Source organism: Halichoerus grypus, chromosome 1, assembly GCF_964656455.1.
Source record: "Halichoerus grypus chromosome 1, mHalGry1.hap1.1, whole genome shotgun sequence".
Lineage (NCBI taxonomy): Eukaryota > Metazoa > Chordata > Mammalia > Carnivora > Phocidae > Halichoerus > Halichoerus grypus.
Window position 1 is genome coordinate 3,493,110 of NC_135712.1, and position 20,390 is coordinate 3,513,499.

The following is a 20,390-nucleotide window of genomic DNA, read 5'->3' on the forward strand; positions in this document are numbered from 1 at the left end:
GAGCGGGAGGCTGCAGGGGGCACAGCGAGCACCTGCCCTGGGGCCAGGTGGGGCCGGGTGCTTAAGCCCAGGACAGGGAGGGAAGGCAAAGGGGAGCGGCCTGAGGCCGGTGGGCTCAAAGTGAAGAGCAAACACAAGATGGAAGGAACCAGAGGGAAAGAGACCCCTGTGAGCAGAGGGAACCTTGTGTAAGGAACGGTACGATCTACTCAGTGCTGCCAGGAATTTTATTCCAGTTACTAGTGGGAACTTTTAAATGTCTAAGAGACTTTTATTGTTACACAAAGCAAGCCTATCTGGTGAGGACGATGGTCACCAGAAGAGCCCTCATCTCTGGCCCTTCTCCGGAGAGCCCAGAGCAGGACCCTCCATGGGCACGATGGGGAACCGGGCTGGATTCCCGGCCGTGGCCCAGGCACACAGACGGGGAAGGAACCCACTACCTGTGTCTGGGGAGAAGCTCTGAGAGCTTGCCCCACTCCGTGCAATTTCAGGTGCAGCCCTGCTCCTCCCGTGCGTTGAGGACAAATCTCAGGATGGCCCTTAAATCACACGATTTACAAAATACCCCGACTCTGTTTGCCGGGGCCTGGGCTCAACCCGCCCCTGAGCAGGATGACCCCTGCTTTGCTGAAAACGGCCTCAGCTTCCAGCAGCAGAACTGCAGGCTGTGTCCGACCCCGGAAAACCAAGAACATGTAGTGTTCGAAGTTCTCTTTTGTTAACATAATGGAAACGCAAGGAGACGTAATCAACATTCTGCTTGAGCATTTTTTTAAAAAACCACTTTATTTCAAAGAACAGATGAGTATTTTGCTGACGACAAGTGGGAAAACAAATGGCCAGAGGGCAGTTTGTCTTAATAAATAACAAAATGCCATTTATGTTTCTGAAACGTCTAGAACACATACCACATCTTCAATAAATAAACCCACGCTGGTGCTACCTCGCTAGAGACAGTTCCGGGTGTTCTGGCGTGTGGAGGGGTGAAGCACATCAGGGCACCGGGCCCGCCTGCCCCCGCCACGTCCTTCCCGAGACCCGCAGGACAGCAGCGGCGGCCACCTCGGAGCTCGGACCCCAGATGTGTCCAGGGGCTCCCAGGGCCTCTGCCAGGCAGGCCTGGACGGCTTCTCGGCTGCTCACTTCCCACCGGCGGGTGCTCAGGCCCGTGCAGAGCAGGACGAGGTGCTGGGAAAGTCTTCTGGGTGATGGGACGGCTCTGAGTTCCGTCTTGGTTCTGATCCAGGCGTCCGTTTCCTCCCAGAGGCTGGGCTCTGCGCCGGCTGCATTCTGGCGCCCACCGCGGCGTCGGCGCTCACCTGCTCTCCCATTCTAGACTGAGACACCTGAGAGACCCCGGCTCCCCTGAGCGCCGCCCGCCCGTCCCGCCGTGTGTCCCAGGCTCCGTCGTGGAGACTTCCCGCACCTCCTCGCTGCTGTCGTGAGCGCCACGGCTCGCCTAAAATAGGACCCGGACTTCTCACGGTGGCTTCTGTGTCTTTTCCGGGTGTGTGTGCAAAAGGCAAGGGTAAATCATTCTTTCCAACACAGGATCCTTTATTTGACCGTTTCCTTGACAGTTTGTGAGGGACGGGCCCAGCCTCCCTCCAGGGGACTCGAGGGGGTCAGTGTTCCTTGAACCTGGAAGAGGATGAAAGAGCCGCTGGCGACACGGCCGGCAACGGTCACAGGCCAGACGCTGCGTGCGGGCCGACGTGCGAACCCCGCCCAGCCAGCTTCTCACCCGTCTGCGGAGGGTCTCCGGAGCCACGTGGAGGGGGCAGCCCCCCGCCCACCCCGCAGGCCTGGGGGAGAGAGGATGGAAGGCAGGACGCCAGGCTGGCTCTGGGGCTATTTGTCACAAAGCTGCAGCTCAAAGACAGCAAAGAAGGCAATTTCCCTGACATTTTTCTCAGATTTTGAGGAGAGATTATGGCCATCGCAGCCCCACTGAGGCATTTATCAGGAAAAGTGAGTGTGAACGAGCCCTGCAATGGCAGGGACAGTGGGTGGGTTCATTAGAGCTGCCCTCTGACCCGGGGGGGCGGGGGGCACTTACAGAACTTGGTCCGTGGTCGCAGACCCCGGGCAGCTCAGCTCCTTGTGAATGAGGCGGATCAGGAACTGTGCCCAGAACGAAGAGGAGAGGCGGTTACTGCCGGCGGCGAGCCTGTCAGGAGAGGCGGCCTCCACGCCACCCGCTGGGCTGCCCCGGGGAGCTCCGAGGCTCCTTCAGGACACGAAGGACTCAGAGGCCCACAGGGCAGCGGGAGCCTGAGGCCCGGGCCCCATGGCGGGGCTGTGGGCCTGTGAGTCCCACTGAGGCCACGCTCCTGGAGGTAAGGCTGTTGGGACAAATTTCAGCCTAAAATTTCTGGGTCAAGTAACGTTTAAAATGAAATGAGTCCAGTCATAAAATATCCAGATCAGAAACAGAGAATAAGGACAAGGTGACCCACGACCAGGGAGACACTGGATGGGGGGGACTGGAGAGCCGCCAGGCGCTGTGAAAGCAGATGCGCATCTCCTGGGCCCCGGCACCGGGAGGCTGACCAGGCCATCTTTGGAACAGCCGCACTTTATCGGGAAGCTTCTGGGAGAGAACCTGGCTCCGCTGGGACCCTCGCCCGCAGCCTCTGCAGAGGCCGTGGGACTAAACCAGGGACAGCTCTGCCTCACCTACCACCATTCCCTCGAGCTCCTTTACCTGCTCACAGGGCCGAGTCAGTTTACAGAGCCGGACTAATGGCGGAACACCGCACCAGTGAGCTGGTTTTGCTTGTCTGTGGCTGTGGACCTGGTCTGCCCGCACGCTGACACCAGCCCCACAGGAGGGCCCCGTGCGCAGGGAAACAGGCTCTGGTTCTGGTGGCCCCCTTACAAGGGCAGCAGGTGCCCCTGGGCTCAGGACGGACCAGTGGGCTGAGAGAGGCCCAGCACGGGTTAAAAACCCACACAGCTCCACAGGACCCAGCTCAGGTCAGAGCTCTAGGAGGCAGGGACACTTATTGTCTTCGACGCTCGAGTTTCAAGCAGGAGCTTGAAGTCCCTCATATGACATGAGTTCAGGCTGAAGAGAACAGGTGTGTCTCCCACAGAGAAAGCGGAGGCCAGCTGCTTTGTTTGACCCTCAAGCAGTGCGCATGCGGTTAGAGTGGGAAAGCAGGGGGCATGTCAGGTGCTCAGTCCGGGGCTGGCGGCGACGGCAGCGACAGTGACATTTCTGTTGCGCAAGCTGACCCTGGGAATCTGAGCCTCCAGCCCACTAGCATCCGCCTGCTCAGCTGGAGCTGCTACCCGATCCGTACACATCCCCCCGCCACGTGCAACGTGTGAAGTGCAAGCAGGAGGAGCCTCTGGTTCCACGGGGCGGATCACAGGAGGGGAAGAGGGAGGAAAATGACAAGAGATTTATGTGGCCTGAAATACAGCACAGACGGTAGCAACGAATCTGAAGGTCAAAGGTGACTAAGTGCTGTCTGCAGGCGAGACCAGCCGCCTGGAGCCCCCGTGACGCGTGTCTGCGGGGGTAAGCCTATGCATGTGACAGCATGGCCACCAGGCTTTGGTCACACTCCACAGACAGTCCTGCAGGGCGCCCGGATCTGACCCCTCTGGGTGACCTGCCCGGGGACGCCGAGGTTCCCAGCATCAGACTGGGGAGGTCCCAGAAGAGGTATGGCAGGTGTTTACACCGCCCACTGCGGGGCGGCTCCTCTCCGACCTCGCATCTCACCCGGCCAGTCCAGCTTCCTTTCGGTTATTATCTGCCTGCGGGTATGTTCACGTTCTCATCTCTGTCCTTCCTGAACCGTGACACGTCAGTCTGCAAACTCTGCGGCTGACCGGCCGGCGCAGGCCGTTCCCAGTCCCATTCGGACGCGTGTGCTCACACTGGCTTCTCCGTCAGCTATTTTGTCTTCCCCTGTGCTCCATCCGGGTCTGAGATCCCTCCCCGGGGCTCGGAGCAGACCACCCGTGTGCGCTCCGTACTGTACTTGGTCTGCCTCTAGCGCTGGCCCCCGCCTCCCTGTCCGAGCTGCCCCTGGGCTTCCTCTGTCTGCTCCACAAACTCGCGTTCGGTGCTCATGGACTCCGTTCCTTCCCGGACATCTCCCGTAGTGTCTCGTGGGCTTATTGTACATCCATCTGGTCCCGTCTTCTTGGACCCACGTGCCAGTGTTGCCGGTAAGCCCCCCACTGGAGCCCAGCCCGACCCCTCATCTCCTCTCCCTGGGGGCAGAACCACCGGTCCCCCCATTCCCGAGTGGACGACTCGCCCTGAGGCTCCAGCCGGGGCCTCAGTACTTTATGCTGCCTCGACGCCGTGGGTCCTGTGGATACCCTGCCTCTCCTCGGGGTTGCTGTGCAGCTAGAAGGAAGCGTAAGGTGCATCCCCGACATTGGCGAAGGAGAGTGTTCAGTCTTCAAACAGCCCTCCTGGTGGGAGTCTCACTGCCACTTAGCAGAAATGAGCTGGGACTTAACCAAAACCCTCAGGCATTGACAAAAACAAATACTCTTAGGAACAGCCTCTTCAAACCTAACAGGCTCCTGGGCTGAAAGTTGACATTGAATTCTATCTGAAACAGCCCTGGAGTGAAAATACAGAACTTTCATGTGATTGACAGAGCTGAGATTTCCAAATCCTCAGCTCGCTCTTACTGGGATCAACGTCAGGCGTCTTCTGGGGAAGCGAGGGGAGGCACGTGGCTTCAGGTCAGGGACTCCGTGCCCACCAGCCACTCCCAGGGCCGCGCTGCACGCCTCTGACTTGTGCTGGGTCCCGTCTGTCCTGCAGCACACCCAGATCTCAGGGCAGCCACCAGAGAGCAGGGTCGCCAACAGAAGCGCTGGGCACCTGCCCCCATAGCCTCTGCTCCTTCTTTCCCATCCCTTTGGGTGCTGGGAGTCGGGCTGCTTCCCCAGGGCGCTGCCGGATGCAGGAGGAGCATGGGGGCAACGGGGATCGCCGTGTAGGAGTGGGTTTCGGCTTGCCATCTCCTCCAGTCCCCTCGATAGTCCTGTCTTGGGTGCTATTATTATGCCCATTTAACCACCGTGGAAGCTGCAGGACAGAGGCTGAGTCATCTGCTCCAGGCGCACACCCGCCGACGGATGACAGGGCTGGGGTCCCACGCCAGGGTACCCCTGCTCTCTGCCTCCCTACCATCCTGCCCAAAGCTGCAGAGCAGGATGGGCTTGCTTCTGCTCTGACGTTTGCTCAGACCAGAAAGAGGAAGGCCTCGGATCATGAGCGCTCAGGGAAGTCGGGGTCTGTCACAGGCCAAGCCTCCCTGAGACCCACAGTTCCCCTGGAAGAAGTGTCCCCAGCGTTCGGTCAACAATCAGAGAGACTTACCAGTAAGGCGCAGGCATCTGCGAACATCAGCATGTAGAACACGTTGTTCCATCCAGACGGCGACAGGAGCCCAGCCAGCAAAGGGCCCAGGGCTGCTCCTGGGAGGGGGCAAAGGGACACAGGTGAGCCGTGTGAGGAAGGCTCCGGAAGGTGGCTCCGGAATACCCAGGCCCCAGGAGTACACAGCACGGTGCTCAACACCACCTTCATGGTTAACAAAAAACGTGTTAAAACAACAAAAACTCATTCTCGCCGCTCAGGCTGGTGGGGATGGAAAGCTCACGAGTACCCAGTACCGTGAGGGTGCGGCCGGCACAACCTCTCTCTGGAAGCAAATCTAAAAACACATATTGACCTTAAAACGTTCATTCTTCGGACCCAACAATCCCAGTGAAAAACTTTATTAAAGAAATCTGAATCTAAAGCACAATCTTAGATATGTTTATGTTATGAGACGTATAATTGGTAAAATACGAGTAAGGTTTGTGGCACTAAATACTGTAAGAGTGCTAACGTCCTCATGCTGATAACTAGGTGCTGTGGTTATACCCTGGGCTTCTCTGTCTTTGGGGAATGCCCACGGAATACATAGCTCCTGGGAAAGGAGCAGCGTGTCTGTAATTTGCCCCTAAGCGGTTTGGGGAAAAATACACATATGTATATTCTTACGTGTGCGTGTGCATACATGTGTGGTACAAATGTGTGTGTGCACATGGAGCAGATGAAGCAGATGTAGGATATGTGAATTCTCTGTACTATTTCTGCAACTTTTCTGTAAGTCTAAAATTATGTCAAAACGATTTTTGAGAGACTATGAAAATGAAAGAAAGCAAATATTCCTCAAAATGCCCAAAGATATCCAAGAATGTTGCAGCAGTTTGGGCATTTATTGTCCTAAAAGAGACAGGAATAGATTATGATCTGTGATAGGGTGGGTCATCGTTTCGACACAGTCAAAAGTACGAAGAATCTACATCAAGTTTTCCTGACACTTCACCCCGAGAGGTAGAGTATGGGGGTCTCTTGCACTTCGTACGTACTAATGTTGTTCCAAGTGTTTACAGGTAGCCTTTACTACCTGTATACCTGAGAAGTGATTGCATGTGTGTTAAGTCTCAGGGGAGCTTCCAGGTAAACACGGTAGATTGCTCACGTGTGCTTATTTCTACACCTCCCAACACCACAAAATGCGCCACACGTGAATTTAACAAATTGTAAGCCCACAAAGAGAAGGGCAGATGAGAGAAGGCACCATTCTTAGAGGATGGACTTTCAAGGGCACGACTAGGACATGGGCTCCAGTCTCCTTGCTCGGAGAGTGACGGGTGAGGGCCTGAGGACTCCTTGTTCAGAGCCAGGCCCGTCCACGCACACGAGGCAGGGGAGGGTGGAAGGTGAGGAAAGGTAGGTCGTGGGTGAGAATCTTTTATGAAGAATTATTGGATATGTCCCTCCACACTCCTGATCCCAGGTTTCTCCTTCTCAGCATCACTCCAGGGACCACCCCCCACCCTCACAAGAGAGCAGCCCCTCAGCCTTTGGAGACTGTGAACCAGAGGCGCTGGGCTTGGGGTTCGCGTGGGGATGGGGCAGTGACTGAGTCAGGGAATGCGGGTAAACCCACCACTTCCACCAAGGAGGCGCCTCCCCACCCCCACGACGGAATGCTGTCTCAAGGCCCACACCCCAGCGGGCACTGGCGGTCTCCTCCTCCAGATTCCAATCTGATCCCATGACTGTGAAGATCAGCGGTTGATACGCCATCTCATGCAGAAAGAGCTTCCAGTAAGTGCTCAGTGGCTCATTCTTAAATACGAATATATGAAGGGCCGGCCAGATTCATCAGTCTGAGGAAAGTCCCAAACAAGCAGGGAGGAGGGGAACTCAGAGGAAATCAACAAACTGGGGAGGATAAAATGCCCAGAAAGCTGTAATACCCTCAAAGAACTGATAGAAACTTAAGTTGAACCAGACGATATTCTCACAGATACCTGAAAACCAGGGTCAGCAATTTCACGATTCAATCTAACACATGCTGCACCCAAGAAATAAGAACAGGATGCACTAGGCTTCCCCTCCCTCACAGTACCTCATGCCCTTCCTTTCCACCATGGCGCCGCACAAGGCTCCCGCAGAGAAGGGTGGTGGGAAGGGCCGTCTGCCATCAACAGCGTAGTGGTCAGAGAACACACCATCAACGTTCACAAGCACATCCATGGAGTGGGTTTCAAGAAGCATGCCCCTTGGGCATGCAAAAAGATCCGGAAATTCGCCGTGAAGGAGCTGGACTCTACATGTGTGCATTGACACCTGGCTCAACAATGCTGTCTGGGCCAAAGGAAGAAGGGAATGTTCCATACGGTATCTGTGTGCGGTTGTCCAGAAAATGTAACGAGGATGAAAATTCTCAAGCAAGCTCTCTATGTCGTTTACCTATGTACCTGTCACCACTTCCAAAAATCTACAGTCAATGCGGATGAGAACTAATTGCTGATTGTCAAATAAAGGTATAGAACTGCAAAAAAAAAAAAAAGGAAAAACCCAAAAAACAAAAAAAACCCCACAGAAAATGAGATGCACGCAAGGGGCAGAAAAACGTTAATGAATTACACAACCAAAGTGAAGGCTGGAAAGTAAAGTCAAGAACATCTCTGAGAAAGCAGAGAAAAAAGAAAAAGACAGGAAAGGAGAAAAGAAAGAAAAATATTGAAGGATTAACCCAGAAAGGTTAACCTCTGACTAATCAGTTTTCCAGGAGTTAAAAACAGACAGCAGTAGGGGAAACGTGTCAAAGAAAACACAGAGCAGGATTTTGCGGAGAGGAAGGGCATGTGTCTCCAGGTGAGGTGGGCCCCTGGGTGGGGGCCCCGGGCACACGGGATGAAGAAAGGTGCCCAGAAGTCTTTGGGGGAAGCAGGCAGAGGCAGAAATGAGGGCTGGGACGAAAGTGACAATGGACTTCACAATGGAAACCAGGGAAGCTATAAGACGCTGGAATCCTGAAGAAAACGACTTTTAGCCCGGGATTGGGATTCATATCTACAAGCTAGAGCAGAATCCAGACCGTGCAGACTCCCAACCCTCAAGCTACTACTCAGGAAGCCACTGGAAGTCTCCTCCATCAAAGAGGAGTGGAATTGGCGGCTAGAAGATGGGTGGGCACGTGATGGAAGGGGTCGCAGGAGGCGGGGGAAGAGGCTCTGGGGCGAGGCGCGGGAGCAGCGGGGCCAGGCGGCCCCTCACTGCTGATGGTCGGAAGCAAGGGAGCGAGCATGAGCGATGCTAACATGATGAGGGGTGCTGAGGAGGATGGGGAAGGGGGCTCGGGGGCACAAGAGCCGAGCCCCAGCCTCCTTCCTAGGAGGACAGCAGACAGTGTCAGCCTGAGGAATGGAGGAGCAGGTAGACTCGTATGCAAGTCAGACCAGGGGGACCAGCTGAAATGGCTGCTTCTAGGAGGGAGCTGGGGAGGGGGCGCACAAGGACCAACATTTTTCATCGTAATTAGCTTGCAAGGCTATCTGGCCTCGAAAGTGACATCATGTTTTACTTTGATAAGATACAAATTAGCTGGAAAAAACTCAGGGCTCTACGTAGTTGCTCTGTGTACGACACACAGACACAATGAGCCTCATGTCCCACGGGAAGGCCACTCAAGAGCGCTGGGAACACACCAAACGGGTAAACTGCGTCATTGGAACCACATGGCCCCAGTGAGCTGGCAGAAGACACGGGCTTATTTACCATGAGCTGAGCTCGGCCTCCGTCGAAACCAGGACTGGCGATATCGAACAAAGGCGTCAAGGTGAACGCTCTGAACGGCGTGCATTTCCACTCGAGCTGTTCCTTCTCCTGTGCAGCGGGGGCAGCACTTAACGGCGAGAAACGACAGGCGCCGCTTGCTGCACGGCGGCTGTTGCCCGGCCTGCGGGCTGGGGGCTGGCAGGGCTGCAGGCCAGGGGCCAGGTGGGAGACGGCTACCCTCTGCCGCCCTTCGTGGGGGAGGCGCTCCGAGCTGAGCCTTGGTTTCCACTGACGGCTCACAGACGCGCTCTCCATCCTCAGCCAGGCCCTTCCGCTCCCTCTTGTTTGGAGAAACTATCAGGAAAGACATGTTTTTTCACCTGACTCACAATTTCCCTCCTTGTAAACTGCCATCCTCTGCTAGAAAACAGCTATGGGGGCCGCCGGCAGGGTGCAAGTCTGCTTGAAGAAACGGCTTCACGGTGGCAGCTGGGCTGACTCGCCATCTGTCCTCTGGGGACAGAAGGTGGTTCAAAGTCACGAGGCTCATTAGAACTGAGCTCAGCCCAGAAGCGTCCCGACTTCTGACCGATGTGTGTGTCTCCCCGGCCGAGCTACGTGACTGAGCAGAGCCGTGGACCCTGCACGCAGACAGAGCCGTGCTGCCCCCCGCACACTCGCCACTACCCTCTCTCTGGACGCATCCCCAGGCCCCGAGGGGTGCCTCGAAACGTCAGAGGGGTGGCCAGCAAATTCACTGCCCAGCAAATTCAGTCACCTCCCCCCCCGGATCCAAAAATGGAGCAGGTATGACTTTGGAGAAAAATAGACGCTCAAGCCTGGCCCCCTTGCAACGGCGACTTTGCTTAGTGCATCTTGGAACACGCAGGACCTGCCACATGAAGCCAGCTGCCGGAGCCCCCGGGAATGGCAGTCGGAGCACGGACAGGGCTCCTGTGACCCAGAGGTGGGCGGCCCTGTCCCGATGAGTCGTGCGGGCTGCGGCGGGCCCAGGGCCTCGCTGGCCCGGCGCCTCCCCTGTGAACTCAACGGCCTGGGCAGAAGTGGCCTGGCCCCACCTGCGATCCTGGGTGTCTCAGAGCACCCAGGCCATTCATTTCACACTCGTTTACTCAGTGACTATGTCCAGGTGCTGTCTCTGTGCTGAGAATTCAGCAGAGATCGGAGCACACAGACTCCATCCAGGTCCACAGAGCTGACAGGCAGAATGTGCTGCGGACAAGAGACTCCAGGGAAGAGACACCCTGAGTGTGGGTGACGGGGGTCCGCCTTCCAGACAGGCTGAGAGGCCCCACAGAGGACCTGTGTGCTCTGTGCCGTACACAGAGCAACTGCGTAGAGGCTCATTGTGTCTGTATGTCATACACAGAGCAACTACGTAGAGCCTTCAGTTTTTTCCAGCTGTGATAGCTGAGCCAAGACTCCAAGGGCACGAGGGCACAGGCATGAGGTCCCCAAAGGGAGCTCCTCGGGCGCAGCACACAGTCCGTGCAAAGGCCCTGCACGGGGACACACTGGTGTTTGCGAGCATCAACAGGGAGGCCACGTGGCTTGGGAGAGCGGCGGGAAGGACTTCAGATTCTCCATTAGTAAGACAGCAGTGGGTCCAGGAGTGGACGGTGGCTGTCTCTATCCAGCTAGCACAAAGGGCCTTGGGGACCGCCAAGAGAAAAACCTCAGCTTCCCACAGTGGTGCGGAAGGACAGCCCCAGGAGCCAGGCTCAGGTGGAACTGTGCTCTTCCTGAGCCTTTGTCTGGAAAGAGCTTGGTTTTACTGCTGTGAGATTGTCCTAGATGCCCAGGTGTCCCTCCCCATCTAGCTTGCCCTCTCTCTCACGGTCCCCTTCCTGCGGGAGCCTGGGGCAGCAGGTGACACCGGGATGCCACCCAAGGTCCTCCTGGGTAGCCGTGGGCGCCACACCAACCAACCTCCCGAGCTTCAGCTTCCCACGTCTGGAGAGGGGCAGGCGTAGGACGGCAGGTGCCCTGTGCAGGGCAGGGCCCCTGGTAGGGGGTGGTCACAGCACATGTGCTCCTGGCAGGAAGGCTCGAGAAAGGTCAAGAATGTTGCTGTCAGCCTGCTGACTTGTCAGTAAGAACACGCTTGTCACTATATTGGTTCCCACCTGACCATCTCTGAGTGAAGGACTTGCTTATTTTGCCACCTTTCTTTCCTCCAGAATATGCTACTGAATGCTCTTCGAGAACCGTGATGAGGGGCGCCTGGGGGGCTCAGTTGGTTAAGTGTCTGACTCTTGGTTTCGGCTCAGGTCAGATCTCATGGGTCGTGGGATCGAGCCCCGTGTTGGGCTCTGGGCTCAGCGGGGAGTCTGCTTCGCCCTCTGCCCACCCCTCCCACTCATGCTCTCTCTCTCTCAAATAAATAAATAAATCTTTAAAAAAATAAAATGAGCCTCTTTAAAAATAAAAAAAGAACCATAACGAGGCTGGTAACAGCTGCATCTTGTATGCCTGGGGACCTATTAGTGTTCCTGCCGTTTGTATTGGGTTAAGGGAATGGTTAATTCCCGTCTTGAATGGGAGTGATAAACAGGGGACCAGTGACCGCAGTCGCAGTTTGCCAACAGCCGGCTTCGGTGAAAACCTGAGCGTGCGTTTTTTCCCACGGAGGGAAAGTACTTGCAACCAGTCCCGTGCCCGTCCTTCCTGTGGAGCCACCCGACCAGGGGACAGACGCCTGCACGCCCATGTACCCCAGATCTGCACATGCTTTTGATCTGATCAATTCTGTAAAAGGCCAAGCCGTCCCTTATTATTTGTTTGTAAAGTTTATGTGTCTTTTTTTTTTTTTTAAAGATTTTATTGATTTATCTGACAGACAGAGAGAGAGAACACAAGTAGGCAGAGCGGCAGGCAGAGGGAGAGGGAGAAGCACGCTCCCCGCTGAGCAGGGAGCCCGATGCAAGAGTCGATCCCAAGACCCTGGGATCTTGACCTGAGCCAAAGGCAGATGCTTAACCGACTGAGCCACCCAGGCGCCCAGGTTTATGTGTCTTAACTCATTTAATAAGCACACTGTTTATCTGTTTCTGAATGGGGACCGAGTTTTTTGAATACTGAAATTGATCTGAACATCCTATCTTGGAATTACGTTTTCTACTTGAAATTTTAAAAATCTGATCGATGAAAATTCTGTAACATACTGGAAACGCTATGGATGTGTTCGGGTGAGCTGGTGTCCTGCTACGCAGGGTCTTGCCCCTAGACTGAACGTGGGGACCCAGTCCTCACCCTTTGCTGCACGCTCCTTGAGTCGCGTGCGTGCCATGGTTTGGTCTTAGAAAACATCCGTTTTTCACAGTAACAACTGTTAGAGCTTTTTTTTTCATTAAACGATCTAAACTTGTCAATAACAATTATCTGAACTCTGTGGCAGCTGCACTAATCAAATTGCCCTTAGCTGGTTTTGTAATAGATGATTAACATACATTAGCAACTCTGCCGAAATACTATTTGAACTTTAAGTGATTATGAATACCGTACTTTTTCATCAGTAAAAATTGTAATTAAATTATTGAGTGCATGTAAGTACCATATTTACAACATGAGAGATGTTTTCCATTTTGTCAAGTTAGATTTTATATGTGATTATGTATTAGGATTAAATTTTTAATTAAGTTCCTTTTGTAAAATTACTAAGAAAGGGGAGTTTCTGTCTTTGCTTGTTGGCATTTTCCTTCCCTGTGTCTGTAGAGAACTGTCGTGTTGCAGGGGCTCTTTCTTCTGAACTCTGCCATTTTTAAGGTTCTGGTGCCCAAATCCCATATCAACCTTTATATTTTTAAATTACAGTGTTGCACTCATTTGTAGACAAAAAAGATACTTTTACTAGCGTGATGATACCATCTAACTAAAAAGAATCTTTGATTCTTGAAAAATAATCTTTTTTTTTGAATTTTATTTATTTTTATTTATTTATTTTTAAAGCTTTACGCCCAACATGGGGCTTGAACTCACAACCCTTGAGATCAAGAGTGGCATGCTCTACTGATGGAGCAAGCCAGGTGCCCCAATAATAAGCATTGCAACAATAGTGTAAAGAGTGTTTCATGCAGTTAAAAAAAATAAAAATTAAAAAAAAGTAAAGAAAAAAAGTAAAAAAAAAGGCCAGCCAATCCTAATATTACCAAAGCACCTGGAATCCTTGGCAATTGTTAATTAGGATGTGACAATCTGGTTTCCCCTATGACCACAATTAACCTCTTAGAGTTAAAAATATCCACGCACCTACAGACCCAGTCCCGTCGATGATGGCGGTCACAGTGGCGAGGGCATGGGAGTTTCCCTTGAGACTTTTGTGCGTGCCCTAGAAGAGAGGGGACAGCAAACGTGATGCACATCTGGGCAGCCTCAGTGAGAAACAAGCCTGCCCCTCCTTCAGCAATTTGCCCAAACAACTTTGCAAAGCAATTCAAAACATGGGGTGTTTTCCATCAGAAAATTTAAACTCTACTCCAATCCAAACTCATTTTGGAAAGATATACAAAGTTTAACGGTTTTCAACAGTAAGAAATCATCAGAAATAACTGTCCAAACATATTCTGGTTTAAAGAACTCTCAGAATTTTTCCTTAAGCAAATATTTACTCAGCACACCCCACCAGCCCATGTGGAAGATAAAGACATGGATGACACTCGTCCCTGTCCCTGAGCTGTGCCAGCATTGATGCCCACTTCCACGATCCCGCGAGGGCCTTTCTGTGACACGTGCCACATGGCTCCGTAGTACCTAAAAACCCACCCAGTTCTCAGCAAATGCCACGGAGGATGGGGAATGGGGCAGGACCCAAGAAGCCAATGTGGGGGTCACCAAGTCCTAAATGACAAACACACAGGAGCTCTGGTTTTCAGAAAGCACGACATAGAAGGTTGGGAGAAAGAAACAAACGGAGGACAATAAAAGAAAAAAAAAAATAATTGGGAGAACAGTGCCCGGAAGCCTAAAGCTACACAAATAAACCCAAGATGGCAACAACAGATGCTTGTGTGTGGGTCCACGTAAGTATACAAAATAAAGCACACACACGAAGTGATATCCACGTTTTCTGGAGTCTGGAGTCCCTCTTCTGTCCTCTGATCCCATGGGGCAGACGACTGTTAGTGGTCCGGTGTGGACCCTTCCAGAATTTTCTGTGCCCCGTGCAGACAGGAGCACAAAGGTGGGCCTGTTACCGGACTCCCCAGTGCTGCTCCGTCCGCTTCTCTTTGCTGACCTGGCAGGGCAGGGCCTCTGGTTGTCTCGGACGTGGAAGGGCCTGAGGTGCTGAGGACAGCACAGACGTCGCTGGGCAAGGCGCAGTGTCAGGGAGATGCCCGGCCCGGAGAGGAGGGTAGGGGGCAGGCGCGGGGTCCGCAGCCGCCCGGGCTTGCCACGGTTTCCAAGCAGGAGAATGAGCGAGGGGCTGGTGAGTTCGGGGTCTGATTCTGGGAGGACTTGAGGGAGGTGCAGAAGAGAAGCAGGGTCCCTGGAGGGGCCGCAAAGTTCCGGGGGCCTCGGGGGCCCGTCGGGGAGGGGAGGCCGGCCATCCGGCCCACGAGACGACGAACCAGCTCTGGGCAACTGCTTATGAATTTGAATGAGCTTCTAATTTTCGAACAGTCTTAGGTGCCCGGAAATTCTGCACGATCGTACACAGGGCTGTGTGCCCTGCACCCACTTTGTGTCACAGCTGCCACTGTGAGGGGCCCAGCACTGACGGTCAGCATCACCTAACACGCTGGGTGCTAGCTTCTGTCCACTTTGATCTCCTCTGTCCAGGGCCCCACGTGACGGTCAGCCCGCACGCCTCTGACGGTTCTCACGCTTGCTCTCTGGCCGACGCCGCCGACAGCCTCGAGCGGATCGCCCCTCCGCTGGGCCGTGTGCGATGCCTTCCTCGTGAGGAGACCGGGTGGTGGGTCTGGGGCGGGAGGCCACAGAGGTGCAGTGCCATCTTCGGGTACGTGCCCAGGGTGCAGGCTGTCACACGCCCCGTCACTGTCGGCGCTGGCCGCGGCCCCCTGGTGGGCGTGTCTGTCCAGTCCCCCCGTAGCCACCCCGTTCCCCCCCTTGGGAGGAATTCGCTGTGTGCAGCCCACACCTCAGGAGAGTGAGGCTCTCTGAGGACAGAGCATCCACGGAAAGTCTGCACGGGGCATCTGTCTCTTTTCTCCCATTCGTGTAGGGCAATGACCTTTTAAAGAGGACTTTGTATCTGGTGCGGCGTTCCCTACAGGTGGGGTATCTGACGACCGTGTGAAATGTCTCTCATGTCAGGTGGATGAGGGTGGCCCTGCCTCCACGGGGTCCGAGGAGCATGGAGGTCGGGCTCTCCTGACCAGGAGTCCAAGGTCACCTTGTCAGCACCCTCTTCCTCTGGGAAGCGTGGGGCAGCTATTCCTGTGGATCCCAAGGCAGACCCGCAGAGGGCCAGGCACAGAGGGGGCTGGATGAAGGGAGGAGCCGACCCCACTGGGTCTCCGATCTGGGCCCCGAGGCCGGGCTCCGGGGTGCACGGCCACCAGCCCCCGGGGTTAAGCAAGGGCAGCATGGAGGAGTGAGCCAGTGAGCTGGATTCTGACCCCGGGCCTGACACGAGCCCCTTCACCTCGACTCGGCGCCCTTGTGTATGGAACAGGGACAGTATCTCCCCGCATTCGCTTCAGAAGACTCTTAAAAGCATAGGTATCACTCATAGGGAAAAAGCTGCTTCTACAAAGACACGGTTTTACTAAAAGCGACCATCTCTGTCAAGAAGGGCCGAGAGGACCGTCCCCTGCCTCTGCTCCGAGCTCAGACGCGTGGCCACTCACCAGGTCGGCGGAGACGGCGGTCGTGATCAGGGCGTACGGCCCGCTGACCAGGGCCCCGCTGAGGAGCAGCATGGCTGTGGGAACCAGAAACGAGAAGGAGGGATTTAGTAGCAACACAGCGCCCTCCGGGAGAGCCTCCACGGCCTCGGCCGCCCCGGGGTGAGCAGCCTGCTGTCAGGCACGGGCCTGGCCTGAGCGGAACGCACGCAGGCGGGTGCTGGGAAGGCGGCCCGCACGTCCGGGGTGCGGTGACCGCCGGGCCAAGCGTGGTGAGCATCTTCCTTTAAACCTGCCCGGATGTGTCTGTAAGTCCTCTCACACCCCCGAAGGCTCCGGCTGTGTCCAGAGGGCCCGGTACTCCCGTTTCCTCGACCCTCAATGGGGGCAGCTGGGACGCCCCAGGAGCGAGCAGAACCCTGGTGCCCCGAGTGTGCCGGCGCCCCTGTCATCGGTGCTGGCCGGGTGCTACACCTGCATGGCCTTCTGTGCAGCGGAAGGGGCTCCCTCTCTCGGCGCCCACAGCTGCTGGCTCCCTGAGGGGCACCCGGAGACCCAGCGTAGCCGAGCACCCGAGGGCAGCATAACACGCTTATTTCTGAACACACGCTTTCTACACGGTCCTCCAGGCTCACTTTCTCAAGCTAGCCTCTGGTTCACACTCTGTGCAGAAGCTTCTGGACCACCAGGTCACGGGAAACCCCACGGTCCCTCACGTCAGCAACCTGCCTTCTGGATAACGTCTGATGGGATCACACACAGCCTGCTTCCTTCCCGATCCCCACGGCCAGCTTGTTACGACAGAAAGAGTATTTACCAACTGTCAGAGCCATCATCGGATAGCGCTGCCTGCAGGAAGTTAAAAATAGTCCCCCAGTGTCATGCAACTGCTCTCAGGATGGCAGGTGATGGAAGCCAGCTGGGAGCCTGTCCCCTGCCCGGCTCCGGCCTGCTCCCGCCCGCCAGGGCTGCAGGCCTCGGGCTTCTCTGGGGGCCTCCCCGCGGCCCCGGAGCCGGCGGCCTGCGCCCTCCCACGCCTGCGCTCAGACCTGCGGACGGGCAGGCCTCCCTCGGGGAGCAGGCGTCCCGCCCAGAGAGGGACACGGGCCTACTGTAGCCACACCAATGCTCCAGCCGTACCAGCCAAATCCGTGCCAATTTTCTACTTTGTCTCAGCAAGCTGTGTGGACAGAACCCGTGTGTGCAAGAAGAAAAGCCTCACGGACTCACCGATCGTGGCTTCGAGGCCCATTTTGCTGATGGTGGAGAATATGTAGAGCTGCCGAGGGTGTAAACACAGGGGAACCGTGGGTTAGCACAGGCGGCCGCACACCACCCAGGAGCCTGTCTTTCTGAAACGCCAGGCAGGGGATTCTCAAGCAGCCAGCGGGAGATGAAGACAGGTGCCCAGGAGTCCCCAGCCTCAGCCCCCGCACGCAGGGTCTCACGGTGCCCCCCACTCTGAGCTCCCAGGGCTGCCGGACGCGGCTTGGGGCAGCTCTCCCTGGGCTCCGTGTGACCGTCTGCTCCTCAGCCTGTCCCCCCGAACAGCTGCAACGGCTGAAGGGGGTCCTGCGGCAGGGGCCACACTGACGCTTGCTCAGTAAAGGTTTTTGGAGGGTCTGTGTTGGCCAGTGTCCCAGGCCCCCAGGTGACTGGCAGCTAGGCCTTGTTCTGGGGACACGGCCCGGCGGACTAGCAGATGGGCAGATGCGTACAATGCAAGTTGATGAGTCATGGCATTATTCCCCAAATTACCATGAACTGATTTAGAAACCCTCACAGTCCCTCTGGGAGGGGTGTAACCAGCACCCTCAGTTTTCGGATGAGCAAACAGGCCCGGAGAGGGAAGGTCACCTGCCCGAGGTCATGTGCCATCAAATGCATGAAAAGCAGAATCCAGCACGATGGTGGGCAGGGTCAGCGCTGCCTGGGGAGGTGGGGGACCCTAGAGGCTGAGCAGGAGCCTGTGGGGGAGGGGAGAGGGGCCGGGGAGGGAGCACCCCACAGGGAGCCAGGGATGAACAAAGAGGTGGGCCGGCAATGTGCAGGGGGCACAGGAGGCGTCTAGGGGAGTGGGCCCGGCAGGCTGAGGGGCACACTGAGGGGTCCGGAGGTTACAGCCGGCATCCAGAAACCATGAGCCATGAATGGAGCTGAGTCTGGGCGGGACCTGACAGTGTTTACAGGCGGGGAGGGAGCCTGCTTCTGGAGGCTTGGGGCCCGGACAGGGCAGGGGTGCAGCGGGGGGCCGGACTCACCGTCGGGGCCGCCAGCAGCAGCATCAGGCCACAGGTGGAGGCCCTTTTCTCCAGCCGGTCTGAGATCACACCTGCCAGGATCCCACCTGCAACACAGCGGGGTGAGGCCCAGGGTGCTTGGGTCCCCAGGGCAAGAGCCCATCGAGAGGAAGCAGAGTATACAAGAGAATCCGCTCCTTCCCCATGCCCCTGTCCATGTTCACCGTCTCAGTGAACAGGCCTCGTGGGACCGTGGGCAGATGTGGGCGACCCGGGGGCATCTCCCCGTGAGACAGAGGGCAAGTCTTGGGTTTAGTTCCAGGCTGGCCCTGAAGCCCCTTCGCTGTCAGGGCACCTAAACCACCAGTCTGCCGCCTGCTACGAGGCGGGCCCCTGCTCCCTGCTTCCGAGGGATCGCCAGTTTGGGCTCGGAGTCAGATGCGGGACAGGGGACCATCCCCCAGAGGGACGGCCATACGTCCACTCGGGTGATGTGACGTTTTGGGGATCCTGTGTTCCTCTCAATAGGAAGTCAGCTCAGAGAGAACACAGGCCCAGGCGTTCACCTACTGCGGGCAAAGTTTCCGTCCAAATACAACAGGGAGGGAAGGACTCACCGAAGATCCCGCCCACATCAAACAGGGTGGAGAGCTCCCCGGCTTGTCTGGCGTCCAGGTGATCTAACAAAACGACAAGCGTCCTTGTGAGCAAGTCACAGCAAAGGAAGACTACACGTGGCACTCGTTTGTGTCCTAAGGGTGACTTACACCAATAGCAGCTAGGAGTTGACTCTGCAGCCCCCTATGCAGGTAAACGCACAGAAAAGACCAAAGCCGCTCTTCACCAAGAAATGAGGATTTGCCCGGCTCAGCCTAATTACCATCCCGTCAGGTTCAGTGTCCCCCAGGGGTGGCCGTAAGTTGGGCGCAGCGGAGAAGGTGGTAAGAACTGCCTGGCACAGAGAGGCTCTTGCACGGCAGGAGGGCGGCGGACACTGGCCGGCTGACCCTGAGGCTTAGGTCTGGAGGGACTGGAGCTCCTCATACAGCAGAGGAGGCCACGCTGGGCTCCCAGGGGACTCAGGTTGGCCCGTGCAGGAGAAGAGGGCTGGGGAAGCATTTGGGACCGTGGGTCAAGTCCAGCCTTTCCTGGTGACCTCAGTGCCACATACAAGGGACTTGGCTTTTTTAATCACTGGGACTGGGAAAGCCAGCAATTCGTGACTAGAGTCCTGAAAATGTCACCCCTTCTGCAATCACAGGGAACAAAGGAAGAAAGAAGGTAGGACACCTGTCTACGCTGCATGTGGCCTGCCTGCCCTAATGGAGTCACGTGACAGGGAGCAGCTCCTTACTGTCCCCCCAATGTGGACGGTCCCCTTACTGCCTCACTGCTGTCTGTGAAACCCAGCCCTCTTGCCTCGGGCTCACGGCCACCTCTGCTTGTCCTTAGTGACCACCGGGAATATGCGGTGTTGGGGCCCAGGGCAGGCTGCCCCAGGACGGGCCACATTGGCATAAAGATTATTTTGAGTTAAGGGGGCACCTGGGTGGCTCAGTCGGTTAATTAAGCATCTGACTTTTGATTTCGGCTCAGGTCATGATCTCAGGGTCATGAGATCGAGCCCCACGTCAGGCTCTGAGCTTAGGGTGGAGTCTGCTTGAGATTCTCTCTCCCTCCCCCTGCTCATGCACTCTCTAAATAAATAAATAAATAAATATCTAAAAAAGTTTATTTCGAGTTAAAGCAATTAAAACCCAGCAGATTCAGGAAAAGCTCTCTGCCTCCCCCACAACGGCCTAGGTTTACACTGGGAAGACGGGCCTGTACCAGCGAGGGGGCTATTACCAAAGACTCCCCTTTATCTAAGGAACTGATCTGCGTAAGGGGGCAGCCCTGTGTTTTCCAAACACCTCCTCTCACCTGCCTGCTAGTGCGCTTTCGCCCCCCTGTACCCCCAGACCCAAGCCCGCTCCTGAGTTCATGTAAGCTTCATGTTGCCTCGCTGTCTTTGAACTGTCCCCGTCTGTGTGGATTCCCCGTACGCATGCTCTTAACTGTGATTTTCCCTGGGCATCTGTCACATGGCATTTTGATTCTTTTTTTTTAAAGATTTTATTTATTCATTTGAGACACAGAGATACAGAAAGAGAGAGAGCATGAGCAGGGGAAGAGGCAGAGGGAGAGGGAGAAGCGGGCTTCCTGCTGAGC

General features: G+C 55.8%; 1 protein-coding gene across 2 annotated transcripts in view; it reads right to left on the reverse strand.

Moving 5' to 3' along the window:
* Window positions 1-751: 751 nt before the first annotated feature.
* Window positions 752-20,390, reverse strand: part of SLC37A1 (solute carrier family 37 member 1) — a 61,188-nt gene continuing 41,549 nt past the window's right edge. For both annotated transcript variants that reach the window (XM_036094366.2, XM_036094365.2), the window contains 8 exons: window positions 18,797-18,859; window positions 18,201-18,286; window positions 17,170-17,218; window positions 15,943-16,016; window positions 13,379-13,457; window positions 5,366-5,463; window positions 2,063-2,127; window positions 752-1,644 (listed from right to left, as the gene is read on the reverse strand). In XM_036094366.2, the coding sequence (XP_035950259.2) occupies window positions 1,629-1,644; window positions 2,063-2,127; window positions 5,366-5,463; window positions 13,379-13,457; window positions 15,943-16,016; window positions 17,170-17,218; window positions 18,201-18,286; window positions 18,797-18,859 (530 nt within the window). In that variant the 3' untranslated portion in view covers window positions 752-1,628. The remainder of the gene's footprint in view (window positions 1,645-2,062; window positions 2,128-5,365; window positions 5,464-13,378; window positions 13,458-15,942; window positions 16,017-17,169; window positions 17,219-18,200; window positions 18,287-18,796; window positions 18,860-20,390) is intronic.